The 13,277-nt window shown below is 40.2% G+C and overlaps 2 protein-coding genes and 1 long non-coding RNA gene across 4 annotated transcripts; 2 read left to right on the forward strand and 1 right to left on the reverse strand.

Moving 5' to 3' along the window:
* Nucleotides 1-4,370: 4,370 nt before the first annotated feature.
* On the forward strand, nt 4,371-5,090 carry LOC23687896. Its single transcript, XR_002499965.1, has 3 exons — nt 4,371-4,641; nt 4,709-4,804; nt 4,863-5,090. It is a non-coding gene; the product is annotated as an uncharacterized LOC23687896 (long non-coding RNA).
* LOC5578594 (39S ribosomal protein L54, mitochondrial) lies at nt 5,035-5,737 on the reverse strand. The gene is made up of 2 exons (XM_001656966.2): nt 5,486-5,737; nt 5,035-5,419 (listed from the first exon to the last, which is right to left on the reverse strand). The coding sequence occupies exons 1-2, from the start codon at nt 5,586-5,588 to the stop codon at nt 5,118-5,120; spliced, it is 405 nt and encodes a 134-aa protein (XP_001657016.1). The 5' UTR covers nt 5,589-5,737; the 3' UTR covers nt 5,035-5,117.
* A 4,162-nt stretch (nt 5,738-9,899) lies between these two features.
* Nucleotides 9,900-10,650, forward strand: LOC5578595. Of its 2 annotated transcripts, XM_021842179.1 has the most exons (3): nt 9,900-9,999; nt 10,050-10,261; nt 10,325-10,650. In XM_021842179.1, exons 2-3 carry the CDS (start codon nt 10,102-10,104, stop codon nt 10,561-10,563), a joined length of 399 nt encoding a protein of 132 aa, XP_021697871.1. In that variant the 5' UTR covers nt 9,900-9,999; nt 10,050-10,101; the 3' UTR covers nt 10,564-10,650. The 2 variants fall into 2 exon arrangements, with proteins under 2 accessions (XP_021697871.1, XP_001657018.1); XM_001656968.2 differs by having other exon boundaries at nt 9,942-10,261.
* The last annotated feature ends 2,627 nt before the right edge of the window (nt 10,651-13,277 follow it).

A 13,277-nucleotide genomic window follows, 5' to 3' on the forward strand; every position in this document is an offset into this window, starting at 1 on the left:
TCACGTTCTTCATCGGAGCCCGCGAGATTCACAACAGCAGCAACACGCCCAACAGCTCCAACAGCAGCACCAGAATCTCCTACAGAAGGGTTTCCCTTGACGACATCCGCAAACATCCTGTTGTGGCTCACATATGTAGGTCGAGGCGAACCACTGAATCCACTAGAAATTGGTGCACTAATGGAAACACCTGCACGATGTGATGTAGAGTGCTTCTTTTTTTCTTCGCTTAACTGAATGTAGTTCTTCCTGGTGGGGCAGCCCTTGAAGTTCGCTGTATGATTTTGGCTGCAATTGGCACAACGAATTTTCGAGTGTGAGGGTGGATTGTTGCCTTCACCCGGCGGTGGCAGGGTGCATTCCTTGGAGAGATGAAGCTCCCCGCACTTCACACATTTTGCCTCCATGTTGCAGTAACGCATTCCATGACCAAATCCACTTTCTCGTTTTTTCGTCGGTGACTTGAACATTCCCATTAATTTATTGAACTACAACATTGTTGTTCGATACAAAGGCCTTCTCGAGTCCTATAATTACGCTTGCTCGAATACACTCGTGACTCGACCAATTAGCAATAATATTTTGGACCACTTTGTATGCAGGAACGATGACTTAGGAAGTATAAGAAATGATACCATCTATACGAATATAAGTGATTATTTGCAGGTAGTTTCTTCAATAAAAATCAAGGGTTCTGAAGAATGCACTATACTTACAAAGAAAATCATTGATAAACCAAAAACGCAAGAGCTGTTTAAAAACTTCTTAGAACATTTTAATCTATGCGGTGACGCGAACAATTCAATTTTAACCATAACCACTACCTACAAAAACATATTGGCTCAATGTACGAAAACCAAAAGCGTAAAAGTAAACATCAAATCTCAACACTGTCCTTGGATTAACTACTATTTATGGCAATGGTTGAAACTTAAACAAAAATATCTCAAAAAAGTAAAAAACAACCCCCACAATAACCATTTGTAAAATCTGCTGCAACATGTGTCCAAAAGAACTGATGATGCTAAAAGGAGGTGTAAGAGCGATTATTACAAACAACTGTTGGAGAACACTTGTCATGCAAAGCTTTAGAAAAATTTGAACGAGGTCATGGGACGTTCTAAATCAAAGACTCGCTTGGAACTAAAAGTAAATGGTTGTTCAATATCTGATAGTTCAGAAGTTTGTAAAGCATTCAATGATTTCTTTTCAAAAATAGGGAAAAATCTTGCCGACAAAATACCGAAAAGTAATTCCAATCCTTTAAGTAACATTAATTGATTAGAACCCTCATTTTTTCTAAACCCTGCGAATGAAATCGAAGTATTCGGGATTATAAATGAACTTGATGCAAATAAAAGTAGCGGTCCTGATAATCTCCCAACTAGCGTCGTCAAGGCTAATATCAACATCTTTTCAAATATTTTTGCTCAACTTTTTAACCAAATATTAGAGCAGGGAATATACCCGGAATGTCTTAAAGTTGCAAAAGTAACTCCTGTCTTTAAATCCGGTGAAGCGTCTGACCCTAGCAATTTTCGGCCCATTTCAACTATTTGAGTGACAGACATCAATTTGTAGCAATCGAGGACTTTCGAAGTGCTTTGAAGACGATCAATATTGGCGTTCCCCAAGGCAGTAATATAGGCCCTATTTTGTTCCTTTTATATATAAACGACCTTGGAAGACTACCTTTAAAGGGAATTCCGAGACTTTTCGCGGATGATACAGCAATTTTCTATCCTAGTCTGGATCCTTCTGCTATCATTCCGAGCATGAACAGTGATCTACGCATTCTTATGCGGTTTTTTGACTCCAATTTATTGTCACTAAATTTAATGAAAACAAAATATATGTTGTTTCATTCCCCAAGGAAAAAAGTTAATTTTGATATAAATCTTCATATAGGACAGACCGTAATTGAAAGGGTGTACAATTTTAAATATCTTGGATTAGTATTAGATCCGTCACTTCCATGGGGTATCCATATTGATCGAATTCAAAGAAAGGTCTCATCTCTTTGTGGACTAATATATCGAGTGAAACCATTTGTTCCTCGTTGTGCACTTCTTAAATTTTATTTTGGATGCGTACATTCTCATCTCCAATACCTCATCATCGTTTGGGGTCATGCCTGCCAGTCTAAATTGAAAAAACTGCAAGTTTTGCAAAATCGATGCTTCAAAATCATTTATTCCTTACCACGACTATATCCTACCATTCAAATCTTTACAAGTTTACCACATAGCGCTTTACCTCTACGTGGCCTTTGCGACTTACAATCTTGTTTGTTTGTTTATGATATTATAAAAAATCCTAACATGCATACTAACTTGGTATTACCTGCTAGTTCCCACAGCTACAATACAAGACATGCAAGTAACTTGATCAGATCTAGAGCCTTAACCTGTCTCGGTCAAACGCGGATATCATTCAACGGACCTGCTATATACAACTAAATACCAACGCGATTGAAAGCGATCAACAATAGAATTTTATTCAAAACGAGTTTAAAACAGTACTACAGATCCAAAATCAACACATTCCTGAATTAATTTCGTATCAACTGCCAGTTTTCTGATATTTTCATTTAATTTATAGCACTCTGTTTAAAGTTCTATGTATGTTTTACTTAATAGTGTATAATTATATATTTAGATTAAACTAATTTAGTTTCTACTCTGGGATCCCTTAAAAAAAAACAAAGTTCCACTGGGCATCCCTAGATATATTTAGTATTTTTTGTAGTATTCATCACTTTCGTTCACACACCAATATAATAATGTCAAAGTAAGTGTAATTATTGTAAATTTAGATGAGTCCACTAAAAAAAAATAAAATAAAAATAAAACTAAAAAATAATTGTTGGCATCTAAAACACTGGACTGCATCGTTTACCTTTTTGGTGAAGTTGCGGCAGTTCACAACAACATTAAAAAGCGTCCGAGTTTTTTGTAGATCGCGCAGCTTGACTGACCCTTTGGGGAAATGAAGAACGTACAGAGCGATTTCTCCGTCTTCTGACGACTAGAGAATTTTCACTTCTGTTGACAAAATGTTGTTGTTCTGCAATTCATTTTTTAGCTCATCCAGGTCAAAAACCGGGAGACCACCCAATATGACTTTGACTGGCGTTTCGTCAGTGGTTCCATGTGTATAGAACCTGGCGTTCCTTGTTTTGAGAGCTTCAATCGTCTTGTCGAAGTCCGCTTTATCCTTGATCAGAAGTCGGATGCATGACTTGATAATTTTCTGTGTAAATGATTTCACACCCATTGCTGAAGAAGACATCAGGTTGCTGATTTGTGTTACAGTCCAATTGTACACAAATATCGGCGGGCACCGAATCTTGGCCACACTCTGTGACCGAAATTGTTCACTTTGTTGAGGTCGATTCCCATCGGCGTGCATAAGGGCATCGAAGATGTTTTCAGTCGACACATTTGGATGCACTTCATAGTGGATGTTAACATTGCCATTCGATTGCGATTGGGGCGGACTTTCGGCACTATGTTGTCCGGTACACTGAGCACTGGAGTGATCACCGCTGTTTAGTGAGCTGCTACGCTGACGTTCCGGATGCTGGTTACGGACCAACAGTTGTTCATCAACCATTGCATTTATCTCCAATTGCGTGGAGGTTATGCGAATTTTGTTTTTATCGTAGTTCCTACGGATTACTATGGCGGACGGGCCATTCGAGCCACTTTTCGGATTCGCGGCATCTGGAGCACAACTCGAAACGTGCTTACCCAGGATTTCGGATTAACGATGTACTTTTTGTGACAACTAATCAAAAGTTACCGTCGTATAGGAGAGACGATGTAATCGGTTTGACGTTTCGATCAAAACTGATTTTTTTTTTAATAAATAATAAATTAATAATTATTTTTTTAATAAATAATAATAAATTTAATCTGTCATTAGTATTTTAACAGTTCAAATAAACACACACGCGCTTTATTCATACTATACTGTCTATTAATATAAAAACATAACGATTTTCTACAACTTATGGTTTGTGGATTTAAGGCTCAAAAATGTTAGGTCAAAACAATTTTTCCGTTGAATATCTCAAATTCCCGGTTTTATTCGTCTTTTTTTTCCGGTGATTTCAAATTCTCGTATTTTCCGCTTTTCCCGGTTCAGTGGCCACCATGTATTATGACCAATTCTCGCATGACTTGTGATCTCGCCCTAAAAGCCATTGGTAACTGAGTGTGTAGCTAGTTGTTTCTAAGAAAATGAATGGACCAAGATGAAAACTATCACCACTGGAAGATAGAGGTGGATCTTCTCTTCATCGTAATATAGTTAAATAACGTGTAAATCCATTCGTTTGCTCGGTAAGAACAAGCTACACACTCGGTTACCAATGGCTTTTAGGGCGAGATCTCATGTTATGCGAGAATTTAAATAAAATCACGCCTTCATTTCGCTATCATATGCTTCCACCGATACAAGATATGGCAGAGTTACTAAAACTAATATTGAAGACTGACCTCGAGCTCGGCTTGTTCAAAGACAAGTTTCATAACATGACTAATATTATTATCTTATAAATTTTATTTACAGGAACAAGAACTCGCTAGAAAGCTGAGCGATTTGAGGGAGAATTTTGCCCAAAACAACAAAGAATCGGTATGGTAACATGAACATATTATATTCTTCACAAGCAAACCATTCTTCTTCTATTGCCTCCATACAGCCTTCGACAACTATGACAAAGATCAGTGTCCTCTATCGGCCACCCGCCATCAGTGCCTACGGATTATTCGAAATCAATTTGAACTTTTTCTATCAGGTCAGTCAATTCTTGAAGTTAGTTTTAAATAACTAATTGTGTTATTTTATACCTACAGATGATAGCAGCTATTTTCACTCAATGTGTAATACTTTTCCAGTTTCAAAGTTTCGAACAACAGTAGCTTACCATCAGTGGATGGCCCTCTGATGTACAATTTTTACATAGCATCGAATATAAATGTGCTTTCCATATGCATTCGGATATTTAAGGAAACCTCAGAAGAATCATTCTACCTCGCAAAACAAATCGTATTAATTCTACAATAAAGCACAGATTTTCAACGAATAAAAGTATCCCTCACTTACCTCCCTCAGAACTTTTTCAGCTTGGCCAGCTTGTTGTTCCGCTGCAGTGCCATCCGCCGTAACTTTCGCCAGTAGGCTTTACTCTCCGGATCCATTTCGTCTAGGGTCAGCGGCTTGCCAACGTGTAAACTCCACAGCCACTCCGGATATTCCGAGTCCGGTTTCAGTTTGATATCTTCGCCGGTTTTTAGCACATTACTGCCACACACGAAGTTGACCAGCTTATTGGCATCCGTCTCCACGGGGATTTCCTTCTTCTCGACGACCGGTCCCAATTTACCGAGCTTTTTCTTCTTGGAACCGAGAGCTGCGAGAGGAATCGAGTTTTAGGGGGGGGGGCACATTCGGAACAAGACCGTTCCCAAGCACTTACCTCCACCGGGTTTTGGTGTTGCATAATGACGAACGATGCCGGTTTGAATGGTGCAGCACCGCCGGAACAAAGCGGAAACGTTGTTCATAACAAGTGAACTCATTGTGATGAACTATTTCTTACTAGAGGGCTCACAATTTAACACACTTTAGTAAATTTTAAATAGTTTTTAAAGAAACAAATTTAAATGCGAATGGAACACGAATCCATCGGCTTGCGTTTGTTTTGATTTTTATTCACATGCGTTGAGAACTGTCAAATTGGAGCTCACGAGAACCATGTTATCAAAAGGACTCTCAGTGTCAGTATCTCACGTCTCCAGTGCTGTAGCAGAAATGTTGAAGACCCTTGACTCAGGTTCTGAGTTCCTCATCATGCAGATTTTTCAACGTATCTATGGAGGATCTGATAAACGGATTTTTTTTATTGAGCGCAAATTATTTTATCGTATAATCAATACAAGACCTCTTTCCTGAAAAAAGAGACCAAAATATCAAACAGAAAATGAACCGTACAGAAAACAAAAATGAATCAAATGGGAACCAAGAAGATTCAGATTCAGAATGGATCAATGCATGCGTTCATTTTTTGACGTTTTAGCGGTGCCGTATTATTTATGTTACCATGGGAACGAGTGAATTCGGCACCGCTCAAACGTCAAAATAGTGAACTCTTGCACTGGTCCATAGGGTAACGACTGTTCCCATCGTGCTTAATCGCTAAAGCTAAGTATGCTGTTTTGCTCAAGAAAAGGAAAGAAATTCCTTGACTGAAAGGGTCAAGAAATTTCCTACAGAGAGCTCCCTTTGAAATGACATCTCTTCTCAACTGCGTACTGCAATCAGAAAAATGTGATTTTTTTTTTGTATTCCACTCACCAGGCATTGCAAAATTCGCTCTCATTTGAGTATGAAGCACGATCAAAGCAAGCATAGAAAAACATCCCATGCGGTCCACGATCGTCATTGTATCGCAAGGTGTAACAAGTCTGATAAATGGAAGCAGCGAGCGAGAGCTCCAAAGAGAGAGCGATGATAAAATCCATTTTTCTCGCTTGTTTGCCGTTGGGGGTAGGTGTTTTTCTTTACTGGCAAGATAAACAATCCACGCACTTCCAATAGCAATAGTGTCTGCACTACTATCTCCCCAATCTGATCGAAGTTGTAGCAGTATACGATAAATAGTCTCTCATAACGTGCAGCATGTTATGATAGTTACAGAGAGTGATACGTGAGAGATTCTCTCAATTTTCTCAGGATTCAATCTCTGCTACTCACCGATCGCGCTACGCTGGATTCTGAAATTTCTCAAACTTTCAACACAAGCGCATGGAAGAATGGTAGTCGATAACTGCCGAAACGTATGGAAAGTAATGAAAAACGTAAATTACTTGCAACTAAGAAACTGAATCGAAAAAGTAGTGATTAGAAATCAAGCGTGATGTGAACACATTTTTGTTCATCTTCCGTGGTGCTTTCTTTGTTTCAGGATTTAGTTTTTACTACCATTGAAACAGAGCCATCCATTACCTAATGCTACGATACAAAGAAGATCCTCCTCCCAGTGGTGATAGTTTTCATCCTGTTCCACACATTTGCTTAGAATAGAGGAGCTACACACTCGGTTACCAATGGCTTTTAGGGCGAGATCTCAAGTTATGCGAGATATCGCCCTAAAAGCCCATGGTAACCAAATGTGTAGCTTGTTGTTTCTGAGCAAATGGATGTATTTCTACGTTACTTAACAATGCTACGATGAAGATAAAATCCTCCTCCATCTTTCAGTGGTGACAGCTTTTATTTTAGTTCATTGATTTGCTTAAAAACAATGAGCTACGAATTCGACCAATGGCTTTAAGAGCGAGATCATATGTTATGCGAGACCTCACCCTAAAAGTCATTGGTAACCGAGTAACTCGTTATTTTAACGAATGAATGGAAAAAAGATGAAAACTAACAACGTGTAAATCAAATGGCTTTTAGGGCGAGATCATAAGCGAGAGATAATGCTTCAAAAATTACTTCAGAAGTTCATCCGGACTTCCTAAGGGATCCCTCCAAAAGTTACGTCAGAGTTTGAATCAGGAATTCTTCTATATATAATTTCATTATTTTTTTAATGCTTAAAGTCTTATTTTTTAAATGCTAAACAAAGATGCAAAGAGCAATCTTAGAAGTTTGATATCAAACTATTTCACCTTAAAAATGGCTTGTAAGTCAGAGCTTCTTCAAATCATTTTGGTGTCTTTACGCGATGATTCCTGATTGTCCATGACATGGTCGCGCAGAAGACACCAAAACGTATTGAAGTTACTGTAACGATCTACCAGCGTTTTATTTTATTTTTTTTTTTTGAAAGAAACACTGAACCGCAGACAGACGTTCAAGTTAGACTCAGCAACTTATGTAAAAACCTGGGAGTCTCCCTCCCCAAGTAACCATAAGCACTAATAATAAGCCCTTAATCAGCATCATAGATGCGTACATGCATTATAATAGCACCACAAATGCTTACACACCCTATAACAGCACTTCCGCTGCATAGAAACCCTATTACAGCATCATTAATGCTTCTAAGCCTGATGCATACAGGCATTAAATAAGCACTATATTGGCTTTATATTCGAATACAGGGCATGTTTAAATACCATCCAGTGTTTTGACAGATATACCACGTGCTTTGTGTTTGCATATAGTGGTAAGAGGGAGTCAAACATAAATCTTCTCACTACTACAATTGCAGGTTTTATGACGGGGAAAAGTGATGGTTTAAATTGGTCACTTTTCTTTCCAATACTATTCATCTTATGTGGCCGTAGAAGCAAAGGAGCAGGATAACAACTCAACAATACGGGTGTCGCAGGTTCGAGACGCAAAATGAGGAATTTCATCATCATAAAACGAGGATCAAAATGTGGCAATTGCAAGTCCTCAAAAAGATAAAAACTACCAAAACGAATATATCTGATACGGAGAAGTACTATCTGTACCATTTTTAATTTTTTTTTTTGCATACTATTAGAGGTTTCCATTTCCATTCATTAATTTATTTACCTAGTGTACCAGTTGCTTGGCCGCATACGCGAAAGCTCTCTGGCTGCGTACGCGAAAGCACAAAATATTCGCCCTAAAAACCTGGCGATAACAACTGACGTTTCTCACGTGGTCTTATATCAGCATTAGTGGTGCAGATAAGCACGGTTATATCTTAGCACTATAAGGGCACGCTATTTCGCCTTTTCTGGCATTATAATAGCATTATATGCGTATATAAAACTGACATGCATCAAATGATTACCCTATATGCGCATATAATGCTGTTACCGTGCCGCATTATCGTGCTTACTGGTTACTTGGGGAAACCAATACAAAATTTCTCTACGTCACAGTGAGCCGAGATTTTGCTGTCACGAACTGTCACTGTGAGCCCGGATCTTAAGCAATGGACAAACATGATAAAAGCGCGTAATTAGCCAAAACATATTTTTGCATTTCATCAAAAGTAGCAAAAATCAAATTAGAATCAATTCATGCACATTCAAAAGTAACGTCACGAGAGCACCGTTCATTCTAATTGAATATAACGTATAGGAATATTTTTTGTACTGTTTTCAATAAAACTGAAAATTAAACGAATAGAAAACTGTGGCCCTTTTTCAATGTTTGTCCAGAAAGATCGAAGGTACACAACAAATGAAAACTAGCAATTTTCACTAAGCTTGCCTTGATTGTCGTTGGCAAACTGGAGTTATCTTGCAATTTGGAAAAAAATTGTATCCAATTTTGTGTGTATCCAATTTTGTGTGTAGTATCTGTGCCTCCCTCCTAGGTAAAAACCATGGCCGTCACAAATCACAAAGTGACAATAAGGGGCTGTCCATTATTTATGTAAGGGGTTATAGGGGAGGGGGGTTTTAGATTTCTTACGCGCCATACAATTTATTTTGGATTATCATACAAAAAATCTTACCATGGGGGAGGGGGTGGGGTGTTGAAATATCCCGAAAATTGTCTTACGTAATTAATGGACCGCTCCTAAGCTAAAAGGTGGCCTGCCATAGTGCTGTATGACCATTTTTCACTTAATCTGAGATAACGCCCTAAAAGCCATTGGTAACCGCGTGTGTAGCTCGGTGTTTCTGAGCAAAATGCAAAGCAAAATCATTTAGGGCCCATTCACAAATTTCATAACGCTTGGTGGGGTGGGTGGGTGTCCTGGGGATGTTACGGCTCATACAAAAACTGAAATATATCCATACAAAAAGCGTTACATGGGAATGGGTGGGTATCCAAAATGGCCAAATTCAGCGTTATGAAATATGTGAACAAGCCCTTAATGAATGAATGCGCATCCAAACCAACACCGTATTTTCACTGTGAGCGCTGAGAGGTTTTGTTTTAGCGTGAGCCACTCAGAAATCTCTCAACCCAAGGTAAGTGAAGAAAAGGGTAATCTACGTACGATTTCATTTGCGTAAACAGCATTCAAAGCGCGAGGATGTTTTGTTGCGTGATAAGAACACCGTGAGCGGTCTTAGCCGTCCAAGTGACACCACAAACAAAAAAAGAACATTCTAAAACCAAATCTACGGAAACTACACCCCAGGACAGGACATCATGATCTCACGTATACCGATGAGGACACTGGTCAAAACGGCCACCTACATTGCCATCGGTGGCATTACCGCGGCATTGCTCATGAAATCGAAGCTAGAAGATCGCGTACGGATGCAACCCTACTACCGGGAATCCCTCAAGTTGCTACGGGCCCATCCAGGTGAGTCTACACAACAAACGGCGACTGCCTTACGGTTGATAATCCTGATCTATCGTCCTCCAGGTGCCATCCAGCTGCTGGGAGAACCCATCAAGGAAATGGGCTTCGACTTTGGCGAAGAGTCGAAGAAGTACGGCGAGGGAAAGATTGAAGACTTTACGCTGCCGGTCAAGGGTACCCAACAGCGGGGCAAGTTGCACTTCTGGGCCGAGCGGAAGGACGACCAATGGCACATTACTCGGGCCGAGCTGGAGCTGAACAAAGATGCCGACCGGAGGCTGGTCATCCGAAAGCCGGAGTGATTCGGGACGCATTATCGGGAGAATGCATTGTAAATACCTAATTTGTAGTTTGAAGTAAAATTTGCTATGATTGCCATGTGTCATGTAGCAGTAGCTTTTTTAAATTCCTTTATTAGGAATTTATTCGTTTCTTATATCTATGTGTTCTGTGTTTGACATTATTCCAATGTTTCAACATTGGCTATTCTATGTAACTCATTGCAGTCAACTCTTCCTTAAGGCCGGTTTGCTACTGACAAGAAAAGGAATCGCCTATCTCGATGCGTGGAAAATTTCTCCCAAGAAATGGTCAAGAAAATCACTTTTTTCTGATCGCAGTACGCAGTTGAGAAGAAATGTCACTTCAAAGGGGGCTCTCTGCAGGAAATTTCTTGACCCTTTCAGTCAAGGAATTTCTTTACTTTTCTTTAGCTTTAAGCTAAGTATGCTGTTTCGCTCAAGAAAAGTAAAGAAATTCCTTGACTGAAAGGGTCAAGAAATTTCCTGCAGAGAGCCCCCTTTGAAGTGACATTTCTTCTCAACTGCGTACTGCGATCAGAAAAAAGTGATTTTCTTGACCATTTCTTGGGAGAAATTTTCCACGCATCGAGATAGGCGATTCCTTTTCTTGTCAGTAGCAAACCGGCCTTTACTCGATATTGAAGGGACCATCGAGTTATAGAACACAAATCCAGTGCAAATGCGATCCAAGGGACCATCGAGGTAGCCATGTAAACCAACTTTTACTATGGTTACTTACTTGATACTTGATGGGCTACAATCCGCTACGTTGAATCTACGCCGAATGGATAATTCTTCTCCACTGGGCTCGGTCCTGAGCCAATCGCTTCCAGTCGCCCTGAACGTTAAGTGCCCCTAAGTCCTCTTCAACTGCAAAAAACCAACGTGTGCGCGGCCTACCACGAAGCCGACGGCCTCGTCCGGGTTCTCTACTAAATATTATTTTTGCTTGTCGTTCTTCCGGCATTCGTACCACGTGACCAGCCCAACGCAGCCTGCCGTGTTTTATGAGCTTGATAATATCCACTTCTTTATATACTTGGTACAACTCATGATTCATGCGACGCCGCCAGATGCCATTTTCTTGTTTACCGCCGAGTATTGTTCGCAGCACTTTACGCTCAAAAACTCCAAACGCTTTCCGGTCGACCTCTTTCAACGTCAAGGATTCATGGCCGTATAGAGCAACCGGAAGGATAAGAGTCTTATATAGCGCGAATTTTGTTTTCGTCTGCAGGCTACGGGACTTAAGCTGGTTACGGAGCCCGTAAAAAGCCCTATTCGCAGCTGCAAGACGCCTTTTCACCTCGCGGGTAACATCATTATCGCAAGTCACTAAAGTACCAAGATACACAAATTCTTCCACTACTTCAAATTTTTCACCACCCAGCACCACTTCACTACCAACGTCACGATTGGAACCACGCTGTCTACCAGCGATCATGTTCTTAGTTTTGCTGGTGTTGACGGTAAGTCCAATCCTCGCTGTCTCCCTTTGAAAAGGCACGAATGCCTCTTCTACGGCTCGACGATCAATTCCGATTATATCGATATCGTCCGCAAAACCCAGGAGCATATGCGACCGGGTGACGATGGTACCGCTTCTTTGCACGCCCGCTCTCCTTATAGCTCCTTCGAGAGCAATGTTGAACAAAAGGTTCGAAAGCGCATCTCCTTGCTTCAATCCATCTAAGGTTACGAAGGAGGTTGAAGTCTCATCCGCAACCCGCACACTTGATTTCGATCCATCCAACGTTGCACGAATCAGTCTAATCAGTTTCGCCGGAAAACCGTGTTCTATCATTATCTGCCATAACTCATTTCTCTTTACTGAATCGTACGCCGCCTTGAAATCAATGAACAGATGGTGAGTCTGCAAGTTGTATTCCCGGAACTTATCAAGGATTTGTCGCAAGGTAAACATTTGATCCGTCGTTGATCGGCCCTCACGAAAACCAGCTTGGTATTCGCCGACGAAGGACTCCTCCAGCGGTCTCAATCTGTTGAACAGAACACGCGACATTATTTTGTACGCCGAATTGAGGAGCGTTATTCCTCGGTAATAGACCATTTCCGTCAAAAAAATTTATTTGCTCATGAGCTTTCTTTCAATTTGCTGGACAAACTTCCCTAAGGAACTCATATGTTTTGAAGCCCCTAACTATTGAAAAAACAATGAAAAACTGACGGCACAACAGTTCGCCCCACGGTCCCCTACAAATTATTTTTCTCCGATTTTTATGAGACCCCTTTTTCCCCTATGATTTTATCTCCACGTTGTGGTGAATTTTGATCAGCTGTTCCTTTGCGGTTTCCACGCAAGCTTCTGGGTTTACTCCAATGATTGAGATTCACTCAGGTGGCGCAGATCATTGATGTGCGACACTAGTTCTCTCTTTTATTCTTTCGTTATTCTTATGCAGAGCAAATAGTGACGTCAGTCGGAAAATAAAAGAAAGAAATAGTTGCACGCATTAATGATTTGCACCACCTGAGTAAATTCAGAACATTGGTCTCAATTTAGTTGATCTTGGATTTGGATGCACTACTTGTTCCTTTCTGAATAAGTGAAAAATCTGTGCAATTCGCACTTATTCTGTGAGCCTATACGTATACGTATTGACCATTGGCTATATGCAGATCGCTGAAAACGGAACTGTCAGTCATCTCCCGCGTGGCAACAAACAGTTGACAGTTTTTAAGATGGGGAGTTT

Source organism: Aedes aegypti, chromosome 2 (assembly GCF_002204515.2).
Source record: "Aedes aegypti strain LVP_AGWG chromosome 2, AaegL5.0 Primary Assembly, whole genome shotgun sequence".
NCBI classification, from domain to species: Eukaryota; Metazoa; Arthropoda; class Insecta; order Diptera; family Culicidae; genus Aedes; species Aedes aegypti.

What these genes read in the sequence shown, in the direction of transcription:
- LOC5578594 (XM_001656966.2), bottom strand. Translation starts at nt 5,588, where the DNA reads ATGAGTTCACTTGTTATGAACAACGTTTCCGCTTTGTTCCGGCGGTGC. An exon ending in AACACCAAAACCCGGTGGAG is followed by an intron (nt 5,420 to 5,485) that starts GTAAGTGCTTGG and finishes TTCCTCTCGCAG; the next exon opens with CTCTCGGTTCCAAGAAGAAA.
- LOC5578595 (XM_021842179.1), top strand. Translation starts at nt 10,102, where the DNA reads ATGATCTCACGTATACCGATGAGGACACTGGTCAAAACGGCCACCTAC. An exon ending in GTTGCTACGGGCCCATCCAG is followed by an intron (nt 10,262 to 10,324) that starts GTGAGTCTACAC and finishes ATCGTCCTCCAG; the next exon opens with GTGCCATCCAGCTGCTGGGA.